The 26,470-nt window shown below is 37.5% G+C and overlaps 1 protein-coding gene across 16 annotated transcripts in view; it reads left to right on the forward strand.

Moving 5' to 3' along the window:
• The window catches only part of EPB41L1 (erythrocyte membrane protein band 4.1 like 1), a 185,176-nt gene extending 160,055 nt beyond the window's left edge, over positions 1-25,121 (forward strand). For 11 of the 16 annotated variants that reach the window (XM_039323690.1, XM_039323698.1, XM_039323691.1 and 8 more), the window contains 11 exons: positions 2,807-2,905; positions 9,045-11,810; positions 12,404-12,511; positions 13,700-14,086; positions 15,064-15,150; positions 15,493-15,573; positions 16,300-16,353; positions 17,441-17,536; positions 20,028-20,108; positions 21,466-21,582; positions 22,182-25,121. In XM_039323690.1, coding sequence (XP_039179624.1) covers positions 2,807-2,905; positions 9,045-11,810; positions 12,404-12,511; positions 13,700-14,086; positions 15,064-15,150; positions 15,493-15,573; positions 16,300-16,353; positions 17,441-17,536; positions 20,028-20,108; positions 21,466-21,582; positions 22,182-22,190 — 3,885 coding nt within the window. In that variant the 3' untranslated portion in view covers positions 22,191-25,121. The remainder of the gene's footprint in view (positions 1-2,806; positions 2,906-9,044; positions 11,811-12,403; positions 12,512-13,699; positions 14,087-15,063; positions 15,151-15,492; positions 15,574-16,299; positions 16,354-17,440; positions 17,537-20,027; positions 20,109-21,465; positions 21,583-22,181) is intronic. The other 5 variants (XM_039323703.1, XM_039323704.1, XM_039323700.1 and 2 more) reach the window with 4 other exon arrangements.
• Positions 25,122-26,470: the final 1,349 nt, after the last annotated feature.

Raw genomic sequence — 26,470 nt, forward strand, 5'->3', positions numbered from 1 at the left:
AAATTTTGATCAGATGATTGTGTTCAACTCTCAACTATCCTGGGCTGATCTTTTAATAAAGGAAGACAAACTGCATTTCAGTTTGGGCATTATAACAATTTATCTCACCATTCCTTTCTTTATAGGCAAGCAGACAGAAGGTCCTAGGAATATACGTATGCTCATAAATCAAATTTCATATGTCTGCATCCCTTACGTGACATATAGATGATATCAGTCTACTATTTATTGCCTATTTTAGGGATTATACAATCCCAATAAAAGATTTTTAAAGTAGTTTAAGACTTTGCAGGCAAGGCTTAAACTGAAAGACAAAATACCAAATAAAGCAGACATATAAAATTAAATTTTGGTAATACAACAAATAGATTATATCACAAATGAGAATGCCACATGTAAGTTAGAAAATATAAATGATCATAGGCCAACATGTGACAGATGCATGGATATTATTAGACTTCCTTAAATATGAAAACCATTTACCTTGTGAATCATGGCAATGTGGACTATGAGGTTAGAATAATGCATAAGGCAAACTATTTTTCAAATATGGTTCCCACAATGAGTCATTGTCATGTAAGAAGTACATGTAGTAATTTCCTTGTAAAAAAAGCTGTTGTCTGCAACTTTCTCCAAGACAGTTGAGTGTCCATAAACCAGTGAGTGAAAAGACTGAATCATGTTAAGACTAAATTTTTAGAAGAATTGTTTTGAAAGTAAAGTTTCATTATCTTTTGCATGGGAAAATTTTAAATTATCTTCATGTATCCTCATACAGAAATTTATGCCAGGAAAAGTAATTTGCATTGTTTTAATTACTTGAAGGTAGTCTTCTGCTGGTAAACAGATTCTTAAAACATATCTCTATTACCAATTAGTCCATATCATAGTTAGAATGCATCAGGATTTGAAAGTAGGCAAGAAAAAAGAAAATCCCAGTATTTGTTTAATAGTAGATGTGCTCTCTTGCCCACACATCTTGGATATCTCTGTGTAAAAATATCTCTTAACAGCAAAGCTCAAATTTAATGTAAAGAATTTCTGAGAAACTTCTTATTGTGAATTTATATTTAGTTCCATTTGCATCCTAACCTTGATAAAAAATACTCTAGTGCTTATACACTATAAAATACAGTCATAAACACATAGTAGTTGGCTCTCAAGATTTTGGTGTGAACCCTATGATTTTGACAGTTATACTGAAGGTAGTGTTTCTCTGTTTGCAAGAATTATTTTTATTATAACTGAAGCCAGTCATGTACAGGCTTACTATATTATAAGATACTCAGATTAAATTAAGAAAACTGGAAAAAGACTATACTGTCCTTTCCTTCAACACAGCCGGAAATAATCTCTGTAGCTGTTACTTAAAAATGCAGGCTAACTTTGCAGAATATCACATATTTATGAACCATTCAGCTATTAAATGAAAACATCTTATAATTTAGTGAGCAACTTAATATTTTATAAACCACTGGCCTTTGTTTGACCATAAAGGGATGACCTCTGTTCTTGGATGTTTCTTCATGAGTAGAGACATAAAGTATTTTATAATCCCTACTAATACAGTATTGGGCAAGGTGTTGATGTTTCTTCTGGTGAAACATAGATTAAACTTGAGCTCAGGAAAATTGGAAGTACAAAAGTCTAACCAGTTAAGGAAGCTGCACAAGTCATTGATGCATTTGCATCACATAGCAGGTCCAATCTTTTTACTTCTCCAGGTTTCATTTCATGATTCATTTTTCCAAATGAAAGGTTGGGACTCAGCCTGAAGCAGATAGACCTTCCTCAGCAGACAAGGTGCTTTGAATGTGAACTTAGCAGACATATAACTCAACTCTTATGGCTGGTCCTGTGGGGCCTAATTCAACTCTTAATTGGGAAAACATTTTTATATAAAAAAGCAGAGCAAATATATTGGTATGAAATCAAGGTGAAAACTCCAGATAGCTGGATAAACTTGTGTTCAAGTGTTCCAGTAGAACGAGAAAATAGAATAGCCGAGTTCAGTAGCTGAGTCGTGATTAACACAGGTAGTCCTTGAATTACGATCATAATTGAGATTAGAATTTAGGTTGTTAAGCAAGGTGGTTGTTAAGTGAGTTGAACCCAATTTTATGATCTTTTTACTACGGTTATTAAGCTAATCACTGCAGTTGTTAAATGAGTCATGGGAACTTTAAGCAAGTCTGGCTTTTCTGATTGACTTTGCCTGCCAAAAGCTGGCTAGAAAGATCACAAATGACTATTACAGGGGTAGGCAACCTTGGCTCTTCTATAACTTGTGGACTTCAACTCCCAGAATTCGTGAGCCAGCAATGCTGAGGGGAAAGGCAGAATTTCCAAGCTGAGCCATGCTGGCTCAGGAATTCTAGGAGCTGAAGTCCACGAGTCATAAAAGAGCCAAGGTTGCCTATCCCTGGACTATTACATATCCCCAGGATGCTGCAACCCTTATAGTTACATACCAGATGCCAGGCAACCAAATTTTGATCAGTTATTGGGAATGCGCAAGGACTGGTTGTAAGTCACATTTTTCAGTGCCATTGTAACTTTGAACAATCAATAAAAAATTGATTGTAAGTCAATGCCTATCTGTATTGCTGTCAGAGAGGAGATGGAAATTGAAAGAAAGAATCCTTTCCTAAAAAGTTAGGTAAAGAATTAGCTCAGGGTAAATACACAGGAAATCGAGTGATTCTCCATACTTTATTTACTGCCTCTTTTTCTGTGTCTCCCTTGTCTCTTTTCTCTGTCTCTATCTCTTTGCCTTGGGGGTCTTGGGTTTCCCCTCCTGAAATAGATGTCAGAAGAGGATTCTCCAGAGGATCTGTCATCTGAACATGGAGCTGCCTTAATCATGGAATCTTTTATACAGAAAAGCCTTGTTTCTTCTCCTGAGGTTATCCCACTCTTTCAATTTCTCTGTCTTTTCTATATCTGTTTCTCTTTTTGTTTCCTTTCCTAGAATTAAATGTAGGCTATAATACTACTCATGATTAATAAGGGCTAAAGTCTTAGAAGGGCTGAGCTCTTCTAAAGTCATTAGGATGCATTTTTTACTGTAGTTTAAGCTTGGGGGAATTCATGGCAGTTGATCAATCAAGTTCATCAGGTGATGATGAACCAAGTTCATTTGATCAGGGGTTCATTTAGAATTTATCTGAAACAGGAAAATCTTAGTACATCTAAGCTACTAGGAATGCTAGAAAAGTTATGAATTATTACAAAATATTATATTCAGAATGGGAAGGTTTAAGTCTCGAAATGATCTTGATGTCAGCGTTTTGGGAAAGTTCCCCAGTGATTGAAAACTGCACAAAAATGTGCTTCAGTGAAAGATAATGTGGTACTGTATCCGGTTCCCAGTTAATGGAGGTACAAGAATCCGTAGTGAGCTCTGCAAATTACATGTACCTCTTTTTTGCTTTTTCAAATTTCTCAATTGTGAATAGCAGCATGTATCCAAATATCAGTTTAGAGAAAGAAAAGGAGAGATGTATGCCTCCATTTCCTTCCTACAGTTTCTATAAAGGCATCTGATTGACCGCTGCAATAGAATATAGGACTAAGACCTAATTCAGGAGTGGACCAGTATTTTGCTTGGAAAAAGTTGTGAGTGTAGGTTTATTAAACATTGTCTGAATTCTGAAGAACTTTTGCCAGACTGGTGATCTGATTTAGATATCTCTGGACACAATTAAAAACTACAGTATGTGCTTTTCATTTAAAATGATACTCAGTATGTTTCAAGGGATACAGCAGCCCTTTCTGGATATGTATAAGCCTGCACAACAAAGGAAATTCTCCTGCAGAGTACTGAAATAAAGTGTATTTTTTCAAATTTGGCCAATGCTATCAAATACAAAGCTATTAATATAACAAATGCTTTAGAAACACTTGAGTATTTCAAGCATGTAAACATTGTAACCTTTCCTCATTCAAGGAGCATCCATTTTGGTCAGTTTGTTTTTCATATGCTTAACCATAGAGGTGTTATATCTACAGTGGTGTTGTATTCAGACAAATAAAATCTGAGACATCTGGTGGCAGAGGCAGTGAACAGCCTTACCACAATATAGCAAGGCTGTTCTGTTTTCTGAATTGTCCTGTTAACAAAAGAAAGCTAAATCTTACATTACCAGATAGATATTGTCTCATTCACTTTTATAACCTAAGTTGGTTATGAAAAAATAAGAGATGTGGTTAAAATTTTGGTGCGTAGACTTAAACCGGAATATAGAGTAGTTAGAAGATTCTGCTGTTAAATATAGTGGCTTGTGTCAATTGTGGCATGGCAGTTACCTTATGGCACAGATTTTGAAATATGGTGTTGTGGTCTGGTCCAGTAATTACTTCCAAAGGCAGAATTATCAAAGCTACTTCTCCATCTGCTATTCTAAGCATTGCATCTTATCTTAGAATTGAAAGTAAGTAACTGACAACTTTTCTGATTGCGGTTTATAGCATAGATGGAGATGTACCCCCCCACTTCCCAAGGAAATATATAGAGCTTTAATAACATCACTTTGGTCAAACGTTAGATTATAGAGAAATGGAATCAACAGTTACATTATGGAGTACCAAGCAGTTAAACTGCTTTAATGTGTTTTGTTCACACACACTGCTAAATCAAGATTTTTAAACCTCTTACACAAATTACAAATTGACCTAGTTCTCAATCACACAAAGCCAAAATCAAAAGAAACTGGTCATTGTTATTAAACCTGTCCTTCAAACAATCAATACCTATCAAATTTCACAGCACATTGATATTGATTTGGTTTATACATATTGTGTCAGAATATGCTTCATTTTTACTTAGTATATTTTCTGAACTTGGTGATTGTGGTTCATAAACTATAGTTGTAGCTAAACATGTACATTAAGGCAACAATAATTTAAACTATCATTTTAAACTGCCAATATAAATGCTGTTATTTAATTAGGATTAACTAGGATTGACCAACTACTTTCACCCAAGACAACTGTCAGTTTTAGTTACAAGGTTAAAATGCACAGTTTTAATTATATAACTCAGCGTATTTATTTACATGAACAAAGGAAGATAAGTAATATACATCTTATTTGTGGGAGGTTTTTTTTCCAAAGTTAAGGGATATGGAAGAAAATAACTGTTATATTCCTATCAACTGAGAGATAGGAATTTATATTAATACTTGTATGAAATTTCTTGGCCATACATATTAAATAATATTTGGATAATAATTTAGTTTTTAAACAAATTTTGCAGTCTTTAGATATTGCAATGCAGTTCTTTGTTATGTATTTGTAGCAAACTATAGATCTGAACACTTAGTGATATAAAAACATGTATATAAATATGCATGTTTGGGATGGCTTTACACAGATTAATTGCATAAATAGTATTATTTGTACAAACATGCTCTGAATAGAAGTACAGGTAGTCCTCAACTTACAACCATTCATTTAGTGACTGTTTGAAGTTACAACAGAACTGAAAAAAGTGACTTATGATCAGTTCTCAAACTTACAACCATTGCAGCATCTCCATTCGGATGCTTGGCAACTGATGCATATTTATGACGGTTGCAGTGTCCCAGGATCATTTGATCCTCTTTTGCGACCTTCTGACAAGCAGTCAATGGGGAAAGCTGATTCACTCAACAACTGTTTTACTAACTTAACATCTGCAGTGATTCACTTAACAACTGTGGTAAGAAAGGTTGTAAAATGGGGCAAAATCACTTAACAACTGACTTGTTAGCAATAGAAATGTTGGGCTCCATTGTGGTCATAAGTTGAGGACTACCTGTAGACCAATTTGTGCCTAATGTAAAATGCTATTATGCAAAGCAAAGCTGAATTTAAAAATTAGGTTATATTTTATGTAATATTTTTATAGCTCGGTACATCATTCTGTAATACTTGTGGCTTCTTATGCATGTTTAAAAATGTAAAAATCAAGTAATATAATTCATCAGATTCTCATATGAATTCTGATACATTGGGCATATCCACGTAACTAGTCCAGGAAGTACTGTATTTACTCTAAATTCACTTTGTTTTTAATTGCAGGAGATTCACAACCTAGGACCATTCGTTCAGCGACATTCAAAGTTATGATGATGTTGAACGAATAATGGTTATGACCACTTTTTGGAATTCCAGCTATCTCAGTAGTCCTTGGTCACATGATCACAATCTGGGAACTTGGCAACCAGTTCACATTTACAACTAGTTGCAGTACCCCAGGATCATGTGATCACTATTTGCAACCTTCCTTGTCTGGCTTCACCAGAAAGCCAATGGGAAAGCTGGAAGGGAGGGTCAAAAGTCATTGGGGTAAGTCTCCCCTCCCTCACCATGCCGGCCACTTGCATACCCCGTGCACTCTCCCTGACCCATGTTGTATTCCTTATGCACCCCCTTAAACTCTCATGCACCCTCCCCAACTTGCACATGCTTGCACACACCTGTGCACCCTCCTTCACCCAGCAGCCACAACTTATCTGCCTGCTGGCTTGATACTTGCAACTTCCTGCTGGCTTCCCCAGTGACCTTGGTTGTGAGAAATCAGCAGCAATTTGCCTTGCTTAATGACTGGAATTTGGTTAACAACAGCAACTGGGACTCATGTGATTGCTATTTGAATTCTTTTTTGATGGCTTCCCCAGAAAGTCAAGGGGGAAACCAGCAGGGAAGGTTGCAAGTCACTGAGATAAGTCTTCTGCACCACACCTGTCACTTGCACACTCTTGTACATCCTCTCTGATGTATGCCACATATCTCATCCACCCTTGCACACCCTTCCTGACTTGCGCCTTGATTCTCACACACACCTGTACACCCTTCCTGACCTTCACACTCACTCCCTTACATCCTCTGTCGCTGGGCAGTATCCACTTATCTATCTGCCAACTTGGGACTTGCAACTTCCTGCCCATTTTCCCATTGATTTTGATTGTGGGAAGCCAGCAGAAAGTTGCTTTGCCTAACAATTAACAATATCCTCAGAGTACGGGATAATTTCATACTCTGTGTAATTATTTGTGACTGTTAGGGTTAGAAGTAGTATTAGGAAAATACTAATAGAAGTATTAGAAGTAGTGTCTAACAGATGAGATATTGAGAGTGCCAAGTTTCCCCATACAATAATGAATTGTACTATGATGTACCTGTTAGGCTGTTGGTTATATACCACAGCATCGTACATAATATTAGATTTACAATTGGAAGATTTGCAAAATGTAGGCCTTTGTGATGTTGCCTACAAGATCCTGTTATTGCCATTTTTATCTTACGTATTAATTATCAACTAATTATCAACATTTTTAAGCAGATAAAACATTTTAACTAGTAAAGAATGGTCTGCTGTCTGCCTGGTATTATTATTATAAAACAAAGTACATAAGAGTAACAATCTAATTCTTTGTTATGCTTCATTCTTCTACCACTCTTCAGTTTGTATTTGCTCTTTGCATATGTTTGTTACATAGAGATGACTTAATTTTAGCTGAATGTGTTATGGTGGTGATGGGTCTAAATAAAACAAAAGTATCCAGTAGCTGCAAAGCATCCTTATTATTTAAGTTAAAGTTTCACAGCCTCTGCACCTTTAAAATATGTGGACTTCAACTCCCATGCTGGCTGCGGAATCTTGCGAGTTGAAATCCCCACAACTTAAAGTTGCTGAGGTTGAAAAACATAGATTCAAGCAGTTTGGTACTGTTGCTTCATGTAGTATGTTCCAGACTTCTTATGACTCTGTTGTCCACTTTACTTTTTTTTTAAGCAAAAAAACTTTGTGTTTTTACTTGCTTTCTTAATTTTGTCTTCCTAATCCTAAACCAGTATGTTTTTTTCCTGAACTGGTTTGGATATAAATTTGCCGGATATAAATCGATGACTTTGTTCAGGTTTCCTCAGAGAAGTGAAATATCATATGAAGCTCTAATTGCGATTTATAATTTTAGTTTTGCAAAATACCTTCCATTTTATTTGCTATTTTAGTGCAATCTTTCAAAATACATTCATTTTAAAATTTTGCTTTTGATTCAGTAGATTAAAGGGATTTGCTTTGATCTGTTAATTTCCTTTAGGTGTGCATAGTTGTTTAGAAAATGATGTACAAACAAACCTCTAGAGAAATCCAGAAACACATCAGATGACTGTTATGCTTTAAGTTGATCTATTAGTATATAATTTAAGTGGTACTTAATTTAAATATAATTAACCTATATCTTCTATTTCAATTACTTTATGTTTTTATTTATTTTCTATTATTTATGACCCAATCTAGCGCCAACAAACCAAATAAGATTAAGATATGCATACAAAAAGCCTTGGTGTTCATATTAAAGTAACAGTGTAAAAAAGAAACTGTTATAGTTAAATTGATGCTGAATGTATTGATGATTCTCTACTACATTCAATCTTTGATATTCAAATAATTAAATTATAATTGATTTACAGCATTTTGTATATCATACAATTGGAAGTAGATGCATAAATACATATATATGCCATCAGAAGACTCTCCTGTAAGCATATTTGTAATTAAAAACCACCTTTCAAACACTCCTGTATATCTCTTAGCTAACAAAATACTTTGAAACCATATATAGCTTTAACAGAATGCAAGCTATTTATAAAAGTACTGTTGTTCATTTCCAAAACCGGACTCTTTTTCATTTCTCATTAAAAAGATGGTTCCAGAAAATTTACCAAAGTACTCTAAGATCATTTAATTCAAAATATCAGTCCACAATTGGTCAAAATTGTTTGCTTTAAACTACAGTAATCAAATGATACTGCTATAATGGTGTTAAGCATATTTTCAGATCTTGGCAACTGGAAAAGGAGAGAACGTACTTGTTAAAATTTAATTCTCAATTGATCTCAGCTTTGAGATATTACCATCCAGTTGATAAAGATTTATGTACTTTCCTGTTCAATAATGCATGAATGCTGTCAGGATCTTTGTTATCTATTTAATTATCATCTATTTGAGTAATTTATGTTTAATGCTAATTTTTCTTGCTCCAATTACAATGCAGGGCTCAGAGCATTGGGTTTTTATAGAAAGAGGAACTTCTGGGCTGGAAGAGCTAGCACTAAAACAAGTTATTAAGACCCAGAAGGAAGAATCAAGTGCAGGTGCCTCAGGAAAGCAAACAGATTTGGACTTCTCAAAAGGGCCCACTGCAGTAGGGGTGGTCAAGGCAGCAACAAAGCAAGAGGTAAAAGGAAATGAGGAAAGCAAAATAAAGATTCACAGAAAAGCCAAAATGATTGCCAGTCCAGAAGATTTTGAATCATTATGGGAAGATGATAAGAATGAGAAAGATTACAGAAAGAAATGTTCTGAGACAGAAAACCTGACTGGAGAAAGAGAAGAGAAAATCAATAAAACAGAGATATCACTATTTGGTTCTTGTGAACCTGAGAAGAAAGAAGAACAGAAAGAGGAAATAAAGGATGTGGTGCTAGCCTCCACTAAAAATATGCAACCTACTGGCCCGCTCCAATCGAAAGATAGGCCAATATGTGCCTCTTTTCACTCAGAGCCTCCAAAAAATGAAAACAGAATAATAAGTAAACATAGGACTTCTTTGAAATTATCAGAAAAGGAAGTTCTTCAGGATACCTCAGATTCTGACTCAGTTAAAACTAAAGTGAAACTAAGTGATAAGACAGCATCTTCTGCTTCTGAACGGATCATCTATTTGGGTTCTGAAGAAACAGATGAAGCAGATAACAAGACCAAGGAAATACTTGATCAAAAAAAAAATTGTGCCTTTGAAATGAGGCAAGAAAACCAAATAGACATACAGAAGAGCATTAGTCTTGCCCCAGTTATAAGAAAGAGAGACAGAGAAAATGTGCTTCCATTTACCTTACCCACATATTGTGAAGAAATGTCAGATATCAGCAAAACAATTCTACAGTCAGAGCAGTCCAAGAAAGATAACAGAGATGAGGAAAACATACATTCTATTAAGCAGTCTTCAAATGAAAAAGAGGTTCATTCATCAATTTCAGGGGAAGGTGTTCCTATAGAGTCAAATGATTGTGGAATCAAAGGTGACCAGGAATGCAGTGCATATTCTTCGACAGATGAAACCTGTGAAAGGGATTCCATAATTCCATTATCAGTACCTCAGTTAAAAGCTAAACCCTCCACAAAAGAGGCAGCAGTTTATCCTTCTTATGAGCATGAAAAAGAAGTTGATGAAACATATAACAGCAGACTTCAAGAAGGGGAAAAAGAATATGATAAAAAGGAAGCTGATACTGCCATAGGAGAACAGAGCATGATATTAAAAACTTCAGAAAATCAAAGCAAAAGAAATACATTAGAAGAAATGGAAGCTACTCAAATACTTCTTCAGATGGAAGCCATAGAATGTATGGACTCCACCATGAATTCCTCGCAACAGCAGCCTTTCTGTTCTACAGAAATTTTAGCTAGAGATTCACATATATCACAAGAAGCAGTATTAGTTCAAGATAAGACTCATGATTCAAATTGGCCTCTTCAGGACAAATTATCAGAAGTTCAAGAACTAGTCCAAAATAAATACATCAGATCTGAGGATTCCACCAAAGATGAACTTCCTGACTCAGAGCTATCAGCCAAAGATGAAACTATTGAATTGAAAAGTCTAGCCACAAACAAACAACAAATGGAAAGTGGAGCCTTTGTTAATTCTAGTGAACAGAAGCAGATAACAAAAGATAAGTGTACCCTGTCAGAAGACTCAACTAAAAATAAATCATCAAATTCACATATGTCAGAATGGAGAGAAACAGCTAAATATGGATCCTCCAAGACTGAAGAGTATGACAGAAATGAGCCTCATGAATTAAATGGGATGGCTAAATATAATTTCCAAGAATCGGCTGAACTCCCAAAATTAGAAGAGGTGGCTAAGAATAATATTTCAGAATGGAAGGACTTGGCTAAAGATAAGCTCTGTGAAATGGATGAGCTGACCAAAGATAATACTGCAAAGTCAGAGGATATCATTTTAACTTTAAATCTAGATGAAGTAGTTCTGGAGTCAACGTCTGGCTTGAAGCAGCCATCTAGGGATAAAATATTATCAAAGTCTGTCTCTGTAGTTGGTTCTAAACCTTCAGAATTGGAAGGTCATTTTTTTTTAAAAGAAGAACTTGACACTACACAGTCTGTTAAGACTGGGTCACCTGAATGGAACGAAGAATGCTCACAACCTCCTCATTCTACAAAGCAGGACTTGAAACCTGTGCAGACTACACACAATAAGCAAAAACCGAATCTGGAACAACTCAAGCTCATAGAACATAGTACAGCTTCATCGCAAAAGCATAAAGATGCAGATTCATCCACAGAGAGCTCAAAGGATTTATTTGAGCATAGACATGCAACTAATAAAGAAAACTCCATAGCTTTTAAAATTAGAATGTTTGAACAAGGTGAAATGTACAGCGCACTTTCTGATGAACCAGAAGTTGCCTTAACAGGATTCCATGATAGTTGTCCAGGCAGTGAGATACCAAAAGATTCATCAAATATAGAAATACACAAAGATACATTTTTAGAAAACAACTGTGCAAAATTAATAGTGGCTTTGCAACCTTCAGATGGCAAAACAAAAGACCTTGGAGAAACATCAGACATGGTCTACCTAGTTGAAAATCAAGGAACAAGTGAAGGAGAACCATCTCAGCTATCATCTTGGAAAGAAGACATTTCTCTTGGATCTGAGCAAGGAGGAGAAAGAGAAGCTGAACTGGCTTCTCCTGATTCTGGCTGTGAAATCACTTTGGCAGAAGCTGTGGTAATTCCCACATGAACTGTCCCACTGGAAAGTTCATAAAGCATGTTGTGTGACACGTCTTTATGCACCATGTGCCATGGCTTTAAACATGGCCATTGATTGAAAACTGCTGCTTGCATCCCTTGTCCTTTCTGTATGTGTGTGTGACCTGGCTCAGTTACTGAATGCAAACCTCCTGGCCCAGGCAGCTCATCAGCTTTTGAAGTGTTACTGTGTGGGAGATAGAGGGAGAAAACCTCTAAAGATTTGGCTACCTAGAGAATGCCAGCTGCTAACTTGAAACTAGGCAAGAGTACTGTGAATGGAATTGCTCAGTGGAGGGATGGGAGGGGATGACATGCTTAGAGCTTTATACCTTGCCCATACCCCCATGCACACTCCTAGCAGCCACATTCTCATGCTTCCAGCTTCTTCCTTTTTGCATCTTTTAATGTTGATCCCCTTTCTGGCTTGGCTTGTGAGCTCTCCTTATTTTTATGCTCTTGACAAGCTAGTGGCTGGCTGACAGGCCAAAGAGCTTCACACTGCTCCAGTAAAGCAATAGTCAAAACTCCTTTTTGCTCCATAAAACTAATCCCTTTTCTCTAATCTAGAGCAAATTTCAAGAACCAACTTGGGAAGAAAAGGATTTGTCAGGCCTATCAGTAAAAGCCTGTCCGAAAGAAGAAAGTTTAAAGGCTGCTTCTCCAGTGGCCCTTCAGGTCTCAGTGCTGTTTTACTAACTGCTTGTGTTTATGGTGTAAAAGCTCAATCTAAGTGATGGCGAGCCATGCACCACCACCCCTCTTTCTTGCTTACTGAGCTGCTATATATATATATGTATAGTTATATATATTTATTTATGTAGATCTATTTGATGCTTGTGTATATATATATAAATATATATAAATATATTCCTATCTGTGTTTCAAATATCTTTTCTCATACCTCTGAACATGCCAGAATCTGGACAAAAGGTAATATTTATTTCAGTAGGGCTCCTATTCATTGATTTAAATTACTTTTGGCTCAGGACCTAATAGAGATCTTTTTGTAAATGAGTAATTCTATGATATTTTAATATTATGCTGAAAAACAACCATTGGGCCAACTGAGTAAAAACTGTAATGCAGTTGAGAGGTATATGTGTAGTCCTCAAAGAAGAGCTAAGAGACATCTCTTTTGTTCTGATTTTTCTTGTCAATTACACTGATTAAAATCCTACTCGAAGAACATGAAAACATGCTTCCTCTGATGGCTTCTCAGCCACAAGATGAGAGCACTCACAACACAAACCCTTTTCATCCAAATGTTATGTTGCCTCAGGACAGATAGCCTTTGTAAAAACTGAAGTAAGGTATAGATAATAAAGGTCCAGAAAAAACAACAACAACCATGTTGACTTGATCTCAGTGAAATTGACAAATGCTTTTTCCTGCAATATGTGCAAAGATTCAATCTTAGCTTTCACCTTTTTCATTTAAACATTTTTCCTCTCTCCTTTCTTCTTTCCTTCTTTTCTCCTCCTTTTGAATGTTTTTTACCCTCTCCTAACAATCAGTGAGTGTCTGAGTTTCTTTTTAAGTATCTTATAATGTTTGCTCTTTTGCACACTCCTCCTCTACGTATAAAATATCCAATCATTTATCTGGATTGATATTTTCAAAATCACGATTTTATTTCCTCCTGGCAATGTATAAGTAGAACGAAACAATCTTTTACCTTGTCTCCTCCCTGTAGAGAATTTGCTGGGAGACAAGTTTTGGTAATCATTTTTGGGATGTGTCTGACACCCTTTCTTTGATACTCCTCTTCACTCTTTCTTTCTCTGTTTCATTGCTTCTGATGGCTACCATCTGCCATTCAGTGCTTAGAGCCTTAGCTTCTTTCCTCCCTTTTGTCTCATTCAGAAAGCGGGATTGAGGGAGGGCACAGAGGAGAAATCTAAACTGCCTCGGCACAGGGCTCCTGAAAGTGATACCGGAGATGAAGACCAGGACCAGGAGAGAGACTCGGTCTTCCTGAAAGACAACCATTTGGCCATCGAGCGCAAGTGCTCCAGCATTACTGTCAGCTCGACTTCCAGCCTTGAGGCTGAGGTGGATTTCACTGTCATTGGTGACTACCAAAGCACAGCCTTTGAAGATTTCTCACGGAGCCTCCCTGAGCTTGATAAGGAAAAGAGTGAGGGAGAAGCAGAGGGTCAGATTTCTACTGAGGAATCTGACAGACCAGCTCCCAAGGAAGATGGTGATGCAATGGATGAAGATAAGGTTTATCGTGTAAGCCCAGAAGAGGTACAAAAGAAGACATAATACACAGATGTGTCTAAATGTCTTCATTTCAGTAATGTCTGTCTTGGCATTTGCACCGCTTGATCAGGTGTCCGTCTCATATTTGGAAGAACATATCCACTTAATAGCCTTTTAAAACATTTTACCTTCATAAATGTGTTTGTCTTGTCTGCATGATTGTTTCTGACATTCAAATGCATGTTTGTCCTTTGAGGGCATTTGTGATTCCTTTAATCATGAAGTTACATCACACTTTAACCCACTGCATTTGCCTGGCTGCTCCATTGTATTGGGTGTATTGTATTTGTGTATTCTCTTTGTTGCATGAATTCAACAAATAATATGTGTATTGAATATACTTGGTATTTATATAAACTAAAAATGAGCATCATAGCTGAATCAAATGATAATTGGCTATTCTGATTCTCTTAAATCAAAAAACAGATATTGTACCGCTAAAATAATTGTCTTTCCAAATTGATTAAAACAATGTCAAAGGTCAAAGATGGAAGAAAACATAATGGGGAAACAGTGTAACACCGAAAAATCTAAAATAAGGCAGATGTCATGGATTTAGAAGAGCTTAATCTTTACTATAGTTAGTGAACTTGCATTTGAAATGGGTAGATTATATTCAAAAACAGGATTCAAAATTATTCTCTCAACAACAGATCATTGGAGTTCTTTGCTTTCTTCCCAGTTTGAATTTTAATTCCATTTTGCCAGATTATAATCTTTATAGAAATATCATATGATATAGTTTATACACTTTCAATCAGTCCTTTATTATCAAATATGTGTTCTGGAATAAAAATTCTTGAGTTTAAATAGGCAAGAATTATTTGATTAACCATGACATCTGACAAAATGAGAATTAAAAATGCATATTTTGGGACAAGAAAAGGACTGTTCATGAAACAGCCATTTCTGACATTAATTATCAATATTTTGATCATCCTTTTTTATCATCACTTTGATAGTCCTTCAATCTGAAATCAGAAATTGTGAAAAAAGTGGAACCAGATACCTCTGTGCAACACAGAATTGGTACAACAGAAATTACACAGGTAACTTACAACTGTTAATTTATTGCACGCTCAAATTTCCGCTGTAAGTGAAGCACAAATGTGTTTCATAAGTCTATAGGCAAAGTAGCCCACTAAAATTGCTAGTGGAAAAATAATTTACATATTCTGGTGATAAAACAACCATTTGTTATTTTTAAATACATCTCTGAGACATGAAATGCTCAATCTATAATCAGGTTTTAAGATAATATTTGAATAGGAGACTAGATTGAAGTAAACTTACTATCTTATATGAATATATTTTAGTTAATTTGTATAGAATTAAGTGGAATGTGCTTTTAACGGCTCTAGTTTTGTTGACTTTTATTGTTTCATTTTCAGGTTGATGGTACCACTACTGATGGAAAAGAGGCAGTAACCACTTCCCATATTGGCAGTGCAGAAACTATATCTACAACCTCAGTAAGTTATCCATGTGGAACTCATTAGTGCCTTGCCATTTGTCAGCACTGCAGCATTCTCAATTTAGCCTCTCTGTGACACAGGGTGAATGTGAGACTCTTTGCTGTCAGCAGTCACTTCAACTGCATCTCAGTTCCATTTTGAGACTTTCTGCACTTAGTCCTTCTCCAACTCTCCTGGCCACCTGTAGCCACCACCATTCTTGGCCGATTTTGAATAACAAAGGGGAGACAAAACTTTTTTTCCAATTCCTTACCCTTTCAATCATCTTGACTGGGGTCCTTATATTCATAAGAAATGGCCCATGACAACTCTGGCCATCTCTCACATAGGCCCTTAATGGATTTGAGTGAGTCCAGATTCTTTTGCTAAAATGTACGTAATGGGACATAAAATGTATAAGATATATGTTAATTAAAAATGAGCACTGGATTATTTCTGGTTTGACAATAATCATGTAAGAGATGCAAAACATTTTGGGAGCTCCTTAAATTGTTTCAATAAGATTAAAATATGGATAGAAATCCTAAATCACACCAACTGATAATTTTGCCCATCTCTTGATTTTCAGGATACAGTAGATTATACTTTAAAATAAGTATTTTTTATTTCCATGAACAAATTAATGGATGAAGCTTATGATTTTGATTATGTCTTTGAGCATCTATTCTCCCTTGTTTGATTAGACCCATAAACATAAGTTACAGTGTAATTTTTTTTTTCCAGGATCACAGTACCAAACCTACAAAAGGCACTGCAGACCTTCGCTCCATTTCTCCAGTAAGTCGTCGTTCATATTTTCTGAGGAACCTTCCCATCCTTGTTTCCTAAATCAGTAATAAAATTACAAGACACAAAAGAATTTGAAACAGAAATAGCAAATCGGATAGATAATTCTTCACTGGACCTGAAGAAGACATAACTGTAGTATGGACATTCACAGTTCAGCCTGGAATGATTAAGTACACAAGAAATAACGTATTACTATTCAGATATCATTAAGGTTGTGATTCTTTTCCTGGAATCCTTATCTTGATACTTTTCAGTCAAGATTCAGGCTGGGTTATGGCACCGAGGTGTCATTAGTCACACAGACCTTTGGAGGGACTGGAGTGATGTGTCCTTGGATGGGAGGGGTGTATGTCTCAGCAGTTTTTGATACCAACAGTTTTAGTACCCTCTAGGATTTGGGGGGGGGGCACTGTTTTGCACTAGTTGCTCCCTTTCTCTAGTTGTTCCAGTCAGTATTGGTCGCAGGGATGAAGTCTAACCCAAGACCCCTTCTATATGGAGTACCTACATCTCATCTCTCTATCCACCCCTATTTAATACTTACATGAAACAACTGAATAAATTGGCATAGTTTAATGCAACATCTCCCCCCCAATGATTTACCAGAGCAGGATAGTCAAACTGTATTTCAAAGCTCATGTAAATAAGTAATATCAACTTACCGGCTTCTTTTAATTCCTTATAAAGGAAATTAGTGCCTTAGAAGATATAGATAATTGCTTCAAAACTTCTAACTGCTGCAGGACTTCAGAAACTGCAATTGTACCTGGATCAAATAAGAAATGCTTAAGCTGAATAAATTGTTAAAAAGATTTTTTTTTGATTTTGCAAAACTTTCAAAAACAAATTTCTCAGAACTAAGTTGATTTAAAGTAAATAGTCTGTAAGAGGTCCAATTTATTCACCCTCAAAAATTTGATCATGATCTTCTTTAGAGCAATATACACTTTCTTTTCACAACTGTCTTAGAGAAAGCTGAGTATCAGGGTTCATAACTTAAACCCATGCCTATGACTTCTGTTTTAGAGGAACTGTAAATCTGTTGATGTGGATCATGTTTTGCACCTGTTTATAGATTGCCAGTGGTGCTGTTGGCAAAGAAGCCTTCACCAGTCTTTTCGGTGCCACTGCAGAAACCCTCTCCACCTCCACAACTACCCATGTTACCAAGGTAAGATCAGTGCAGGAGCACAGAATATCAGATTATTTCCAGTGCCCAGACTTACATCTCACTTCCCATGAATGAAAAGATTTATTCTAGATAAAAGGCATATTGTACCTATATAAATATCGTATCTATCTATAGCAGTGGTTCTCAACCTTCCTAATGCCGTGACCCTTTAATACAGTTCCTCATGTTGTGGTGACCCCCCACCCCCCCATCCAGCTGGCCGGGGAGGGGGGGGCAGGAAGGTCACTCTGGTTGGAGAAGCGCCATTTCTCTCCCTCTTTCTTTCCTCTTTCTCTCTTTCTTTCCTCTCTTTCTCTTTCCTCTCTCTCTTCTCTCTCTCTTTCCTCTTTCTCTCTCTCTCTTTCCTCCCTCTTTCTCTTTCTCTTTCCTCTGTCTCTTCTTTCTCTTTCCTCTCTCTCTTCTCTCTCTCCCTCTTTCCTCTTTTTCTTTCTCTCTCTTTTCTCTTTCCTCTCTTTCTCTTTCTTTTTCTCTCTCTCTTTCTCTGTTTCTTCCCTTTCTCTTTCCCCTCTCTTTCCTCTCTTTTCCTCTGTTTCTCTCTCTTTTCTCTCTTTCTCTCTCTCTCTTATGGCAGCATTGTCGGGGGTCCTTGCTGCCCCCGGCCCGGTCTCCGCCGCTTCCTCAGCTGAACGGGTGGGGAGGGGGAGCAGAATGGGAGGCAGCAGCTGCGGTGGCAGCGGTGGCCGATGTTGCATCGTCAGGGATCCCCGCCGCCCCCGCGCTGCCTGGCCTCGTCTTCCATCCATCAATGGAGCCGCAGTGGGGGATGGTGCTATGCGGCCCGCCAGCCCCTCCACCAGTCCAGCTGCTTCCCCCCCAGGCACCCCTCTTCCTCCTGGCGCCCGCCCGAGCCGCTTTGGGGGCAGCAGGAGAAAGAAGGAGAGGAGAAGGGCGAGAAAACTGCTGCCACCATCTCCGCCGCCCCCGCACTGCCTGGCCTCACCCTCCACCCATTCGATGGAGCCACGGTGGGGGCTGGTGCCGTGCAGCCCAGCAGCCCCTTCGCCAGCTGGCTGCTCCCCCCAGGCACCCCTCTTGCCCCGGCGCCCACCCGAGCCACCTTGGGGGCAGTAGGAGGAAGAAGGGGAGGAGGAAGAGGATGGCAAGGAAGCTGCCACCAGTTCTGGTCCCCAGGCAGCGGCTCTCCTCTCCTACCTTTGCTGAATCTCCTTCTTCCTTCCCGGCAGCCTGGACTCCGGCACGCCTTCCTGGCCAGCGGGTCCAATGGTCGGGCTGGTTAGGGATTGCAGTGGCTGGTTTCCCTTGGGCTGCAGCTTGCGGGAGGGCTGGCCCACTCAGTGGAGCCTCCAGTGGGCTGCTCCCAGCTTGGATCCCGGGGCTTCCCCGGGTGGCTCCAAGGCCACGAGGCCCTGGCTGCGCTTCTCCCATGGGGTGGGGTACCCAGGCGCAGGGCCTATCAGGAGCCCTGCAGGAGGTAAGTCCGCCTGAGAGAGAGAGAGAAGGGAAGCGAAAGTGCCTCTCTCTCTCTCTCTCTCTCTCTCTTTCTGCAAATGGTGGAGGAGGCCATGCGGAGACAGATGCGGAGCGGTGTATCGGTTCCTAAGACCATTGGAAATATGTGTATTCCGATGGTCTTAGGTGACCCCTGTGAAAGGGTCGTTTGACCCCCAAAAGGATCGCGACCCACAGGTTGAAAACCGCTGATCTATAGACTATTAAAATTCTTATGCCTTTAATCTTTAACTGGGCAAAACAGGGCATCCATATGGCAACAGTTTTTGATCCAATGCACCTTAAATGGGCTAACTTGCATAGTATGTCCAAAATCCAGTATTCACAATTCCTTTGGCAATGAAATCTGGCAAGTTGATGATAGTTTCAGTGCTTCCATGCTGCTGGGGCTCTACCTAGTGATTCAGTAGACTGCCCAGCCGTAGTCCTCTGAAACTGGGTAGTCTGGCCGTTCCATTGGCCTTGGAGATCAGGTAGACAACTCCCACCCTAGCCCTTCAGAGGCTGGGTAGACCACTCCTACCACTGGCTGCCGGAGGGCAGCCATCTGCAATCAAGTCAGCAGGAAGTTAAAAGTTGTTCTTATTCCCACTCCTTTTTTTTCCCTTAGTCATTCTGTTTTTCTGTTTAGGTAAGGAAATTTCTCTGAAAGGATGACCCAGTAGCTCACAAGTTGTTTAGTATTCTCCTATAATTAAATGTAGCTTATTTCTTTACTCCCAAGAGTGTATTTGTAAAAAAGGAATAATTGTCATAAATTTTAGACTAAACCATAATCTATTTTATTAGTATTGTAGTTTTTATGCCACAGCCTATTTCCTAAAGTAGCCAATTGTTGATTTTCAACAAATCATGACTAAGCAAAGTTTAGCTTGGCATGATGTGTCAAATTGGTCACAGAGTTCTTATGCCCCAGTAAAGCAAAAGCTACCATTCAAAACAGTTCTAGACATGGGATTTACAATATCAAAGTGAGTATTTATTATCTTCTTTATTCCAGACTGTGAAAGGAGGATTTTCTGAAACCAGAATAGAAAAGCGAATCATCATAACGGGGGATGAAGATGTGGATCAAGACCAAGTATGAATGCTTTTAGTTACGAAGTTGAACAAAACTCTTGTCCTTTTTATTTACAGAGGTATCATGGTTCAAGATAGGAAGGCAGGAAGAAGAGGGAAAGCTGTGAATAGAGAAGTCTATTATGAAGTAAGGTGGACATTTATGAAGTATGGTGGACATAAAGAGAAGTCTGAGAAAGAGGCATCTAACTGAAATGAAATCCAGCAATATGCCCATCTGTATTATTGGATATTTTAGTGTGGTAGAAGCTGTTTTAATTTCATTTAGTTTTTTGCTGTAACTGCAAAAAATGGAAATTTGGATAATAAGGTCAAGTCTTAGAATTTATGTGAGTGCACTGAATTCCTGATAGACTTATTGCATGCATCTAAGGTCAACTGTGATACTAAATGGTTATGAAGAGCACAATCCCCGAATCCTACCCTGCTCAGGTACTCATCTAAAAACTTGTCTTACCCTTTACTGTCTCTAACATCCATACATGCAGTTTTAAGAACTCAAGTTGTAATTATCATGCTTTGATGCACATACACAGTTCTATGTGTATTCAGGGATGTTATTATAACAACATTCAGCACTCTTATGCTTGAACTTGTGAAAGCCAGAGGAAATACAAGGTGGGACTACAGATCTTGTATCCACCTTTCAGCTTTTACGTATGAATGCTAATACTTTAAGAGAACTACAATTTGTTGCAGACATACAGATAACAGTGTAATCATATCTGCATAATTTAGATACTATTACATATTTACTTCTGGTATGTAGACCTAATTCACAATACCATAAAGGGGGAAAATGTAGTTGTCTGTGGTCTGCAGTACAATCTGCAGTAGAGTGTGAAGCTGTGCTTATTGATTGTTAGGAATATCTGTGCGAACAGAGATATTGATTTTGCCATTCATAGATATAAATTTGTGTTCCTTCACTTATTCTTTATTTAAATTATTTCCACGTGTTCTTACATCTGCACATTTTGGGGTGACTGAAGCTGCATTTGGATCTATAGAATGATTTGGGGGCCAGAAGGAATGTGGGCATGGTGAAAAACGGATATGCCTAGACTAAAACCCATAGGCTTTTTAAAAATGCATTTTTTAAAAAGCCAAGAAACATTGATTTCTTCTTCCATGTTAGAGAATTTTAAAAAATTTATCAAAATTTGAGGAAGGGACCTAGCAAAACCTAACAGAAAGTGGACTACTCATGAGCCAAAGGTTGGCCTCCAATGACATAAGTCAGGGATATTCAACCTTGGCTCTTTTATGTTGAAGTCCACAAGTCATAAAAGAGCCAAGGTTGACTACCCCTGATATAAGTGAAATACTACTGAATGTGAATTATTTTCTTTCCATAGGCTTTGGCTTTAGCCATCAAGGAGGCAAAGTTGCAGCATCCTGATATGCTGGTAACCAAAGCTGTAGTATATAGAGAAACAGACCCATCTCCAGAAGAAAAGGACAAGAAACCTCAGGTGGGTGTAAATATGGAGAAAGCATGGAGAAATATGATCATTACAAGCCAAATCACAGTCAAATAGTACATGATATACAAAGATGGTACCATTCAAAATGAGCATTCTTCTAGTGAGACAGTACTGATCTCTGTCCAAAATGGCTAATTAAACAAAACTACATGTGGATGATGCTATTGGTTTTGAAGAATTATCTTGATTGTAGTAAATTTGTTAGCTGTGCCATATCTTTATAACTAAGAGTAAGCGTGAGTTAATACAAAAGAATGAGAACTGGCTAAGAATCTTGCCATTTTGAATGCTTACCAGAAGTTTTTGCTTGGAAAGTCTGGTCCTACTGGATGAAGTGCCCTACAGAGGATGTTTTTTTATGGGCTTCACACAGTAAAATAATTAGAGTGAATGGTGTTCTGTACTAATGGAGGAACATCCCAAAATAGATCTTCATACCTAATACAGTATAGTTTTGTTAAAATAGCTAAAGCTGTTATAAAATATTAAATTGCAAAAGTCAAACAAGTTTGTAGTATTATATTGATAAAAAAGGATAGACACCGTATATATTGATTTATTTGCTTACTTTCCTTCTCCTTGTATAGGAATCTTGACCTTTGTGTTTTTAGAAGTTGGCATCTATTTTAACTTTGAAGTAAAGAAGGGGCCTTTATGCTGGATTCCTCACTGAGACATAGAACGTCCTGGCTACAAGAATAATGTTGAGAGACAAAATATTAAAAAAAAGGAATAGCAAATATATTATATATTATATATACAGGAAACAAAATGCATCCTTGCACTGCTGCTATATGCTGGAGATGAATAAAACAGCAACATCAGCAACAAGAAAAACCAACCACCTCTTCAAATAAATTGAAGAATTGACTGAACTGATCTAAAAAAAATCATGATGGTAGTAATATTAATAATACAATAAACCACCATTGTGCATGTTACATTTAAAGAACACATAATTCATTTGTTGCACACTGAATGGAAAAGCAAACATGCTTTGCAACAAAGCAAGAAATCAACTAGTGAAACAAGCAGAATTACAAAATGATTCCCTGATAGGAAAGAGTTAAAATCCATTCACTTGTATAATTTCTGTTTATTATTTTCTAATTTGGGATGTGCAGTGATCATCCTTTATTTTCATGCCATGCTACTATGTTGCTTCGTCATTGGATTCTTTTATTTTCCCCAACTGCTCCTGCCTTTTTTAAATGTTTCCTCTTTTCATCTAATGTTTTGTTCTGCTGAAGATAATTATGACTTTATTTCACTTAAAGCAAAGGAAAATGATATGTATATGATTTCTCACCGAACAAAATGCAACCTGTAGAGATTTCATATTGATGTGCTTTTAAGTTATGGATATTATATATAACTGGGGAGGGTGGGGAATGATATTAAAACAAACAGTGCTAAGTGTGACAATGAATTTTCACATTATTATTATTTGATTGATAATGATTAATGTATTACAAGACTTTTAGATTATGCCAGTATCCCATGAAAGTAAGAATAGGGGGGGGGGAAGGAATTCTGAGGAAGTTGTCTCTCACTTGAGTTTGGTGACAATTATGATTGTCACAGGTTAAGACACATACAACAATATGAAAGGAGTCAAAGACAACAAAATGGATCAGTGTTACTCCAGCCCAGTTAGAATGCCTCAAATGTGCCAGTTAAGGGTGTCTCTTCATCCTCCAGGTTTAGGAGGAGCACAGGGTCACCACACAGAATGAGGTCAAATTGCTTCATTGTTCAAGGCCTTTATTTAGCTGTCTTTCAGAGCAAAGTGTTTATCTAGGGCAAAGTTGTTATTGTATTTGCCACGCCAGTTTTTCACAATTTGAAAATTTGGTTCCAAAACCTATTGATTACCTGGTTCCAGTTTCTGATCCATGAATGTGAGAACTTGCCAAAGAGGCTGCCCTGTCCTACTCTCATGCGGTTTCATTTTGTCCGATATAAACTTTGGAGACTATATCTATCAGGGAGAAGCATTCTGAAAGAGCGCCTCTGCCTTCTTTAAGTGTAATGATTCTATATCAGAACAGGATTTATTCATGGAGAAGCCATCCATGGGTTTATTGAAGATGCATTCCTCTGCCACAGTAAGTTGTGAAGCTTAGAGAACCAAACTACTAAAAGCAGATACTGCTTGGGAAAAAGAATACTATTAAATAAAACTGCTCTGCCATTAATGAAACCTAGACATTGTCCTTTACCACTTTTCATTACCTCAAGAATAATTAAAGCAGAAAGAAAAGAGACAAATCTAAATGAAGCAGTTTATACTGTTCCTTCTACATATTGTGAATTAGATAATGACATCTCTTATCTCTAATTGGAAATATAAATAAAAATGGGAAATGGTAATAATCATTGGAGTAATGTGAATGTATCTTATACCATAAATTGTTTGCCATTGTAGGAGACACTGGGCCATTGGCTGTTAGTACGGCTCCTTAAAATTGGATCTGTTTCTGGCATTTAGGAATGTCCTAATTAAACACTGAAAGCATAGCTATAAACTTTATGCTGTAAGAGTTATTTCTAATTTTCACATATCCAAGTGATTTTCTCCTTTAGATTTTTGAGGATTTTTTGTTTCCTTTTATTCTTCTGCAATATGTGATGCCCTAAAACCAAAACCTCAAAAAACGTAGAAGCTTATAAAATATGTACAAAACAAAAATCTTGTTCTTCTGATTTCAAAAACCAAACAAAAATCTTGGTGGCATTATCATGTTTTTTTTCCTCAATTTTACAAAAAAAGTATTCTCCCCCCTCAAACTTGATTTCACTTTTAATTTCAAAATAAAGCTCAGAAATTAGGTATATATAAAGTACATTCTGTTGCTTCTTCTATATGAATTGGTATATGTGAGTCTGCCACTATAACCTGTGGAAACTAATTGCTTCAAAACCCATTTATAGAAGACCAGAATCTTAACTCTTGTCAGGTACAGTAAAGGAAATCTAAAATAGATTTGGATTCCTCCCATGGCATGACTGATGGGTAGCCATTAACAAAAACTAGTTTTTTGTTTACCTAGCAAGATGTGGCTTATATATAGATATCTATATTAATATATATATAATATTTATTATTTGTGGTAAAATTGAAGCCATGCATACTCTTAAGATCATGGTTTCTTCCACCTTTTGCTGCCATCTGATATAGTTGGTCAATCTTTGCTTTCTTTGGGTGAGGGGGTCTTTCCATTGAAAGGGATGGTCAATGCAACTGCTTGTTTGCAACAAATCCCGCAACTTGATTCTAAAACTGGCCTGCAACTGCATGAATTAAAAAGATTCATAGTTATTTTTTAATTTGAAAAGCACCTTAACCAACTGAAATGCTGTCATTCATTCATTATTTCTTCTGTCCTTCTGACCCCTCCACCCATTTCAATTTTTGTCCCATCCTTTTCGGTCATACCCTCTTTCAGTGCTTGGTGATGTATGCGTGTGTGCTCACTGTTCTTGTATTCAATAAAAGTGAAATAAATGTATCTGATGCTCACTCATTTTGTGGCTCATGGTGGCTTTTCTCTTAGGAAAGAGAGAAATCAGACTCTTTACACTGGGCCTGTCAGAATTTTGAATGGTCATTGAGCAATTGGTTGCAAGTCAAGTATTATACATAGATGATGATGAAGTGTTGAATTATTGTGAGGTTGGGCCACAACAGGTGTACAAGTGAAGAACAACCCCCCCCCAACCTATTGGCTTTTATTAGCTCTTCCAGTACTGTAAGAACAGGAGAAATTCTCAGTCATGGGATTATCTTTGGAGCAGAGTCTCACAGAATAGAAGGGGGTCCTTTAAAGATTTCTCTGACCAAGGTGTAGAGACTCCTGAAGAACTTGAAACCTAGGAGGGCAGATCTCAGACAGTGACACCCCCACCATCACCCAACCAGATCTCAATAATATGTACCATATTCACTTTTCTGAAACCAGATCACTTGACATGGAATGACCCCAGTGCAAGTCAACTAACCCATTTCTAACCTGCCATCATTACTACTAGGAGCATAACAGCCCAGGAACTAGTCATTCAATAAAGGTGCCAATGAGTTTTCACGCTGCCAGGTAGCCATGATCTGGCATCATTTCAAACCTTTAAACTCTGGGTTTGCAGCGTTGTCAATGGACCTAGTCAGAGTGCCTGACATTGTTCTATCTCCCAACAGTAATACTAAAGAAGATCATATTCAGCTTTACTTTCCCATTGAGTTATAGGTATCACTAAGAAACCAGAGAATCTTAGCCAAAGACTCAGACCTCCAGACATCCCTGTTTAGTCCTACTAAGTATTCTGTTTCTGCCCTCCTAGCCATATTGTTACCAATGGTGGTTGCCTTGTTGTTTAGGAGACCAGTTTTATTTATTTTTATTTATATGACTGCCCATCTCACCATCATGGCTAATCATAGGAAAAAACATAACAGCAAAATAAAATATGTAATTGGGAGGCAAGGTAAAAACCAATCAAACAACAAGTAAAATAACCATCCTATGGGCTCTAACTGTCAATCCAACCTTATGCTCAGAAAAACAACTATGTCTTCTGAGTCTTTTGCAAACAACCTAATCTCCAAGATACTGAAATTCCAAAGGGCAGGTGCATTGACATAAAAGGCTTGCTTTCTAAGTTCTGCTAGATTCCTTAATTGATGGGACTCATAACATGCCTCTTCTGCTGGATCTGCTGGAATGGCTAGAACAAGAATCTCCCAAAATAACCTAACCCCCTGCTACAAAGGATGTCCAATGGCCATGGATACTGCTCAATCAGCTGCTGTCTCACTACATGGACTAAGTCACTCTTCAGGGGATCAGCTTCTGCAGACTCTGGATCAAACACCTTCTCC

The sequence above is a fragment of the Crotalus tigris genome, unplaced genomic scaffold (assembly GCF_016545835.1).
Source record: "Crotalus tigris isolate CLP2741 ecotype Arizona unplaced genomic scaffold, ASM1654583v1 scf7180000024281.4978605, whole genome shotgun sequence".
Classification (NCBI taxonomy): Eukaryota; Metazoa; Chordata; class Lepidosauria; order Squamata; family Viperidae; genus Crotalus; species Crotalus tigris.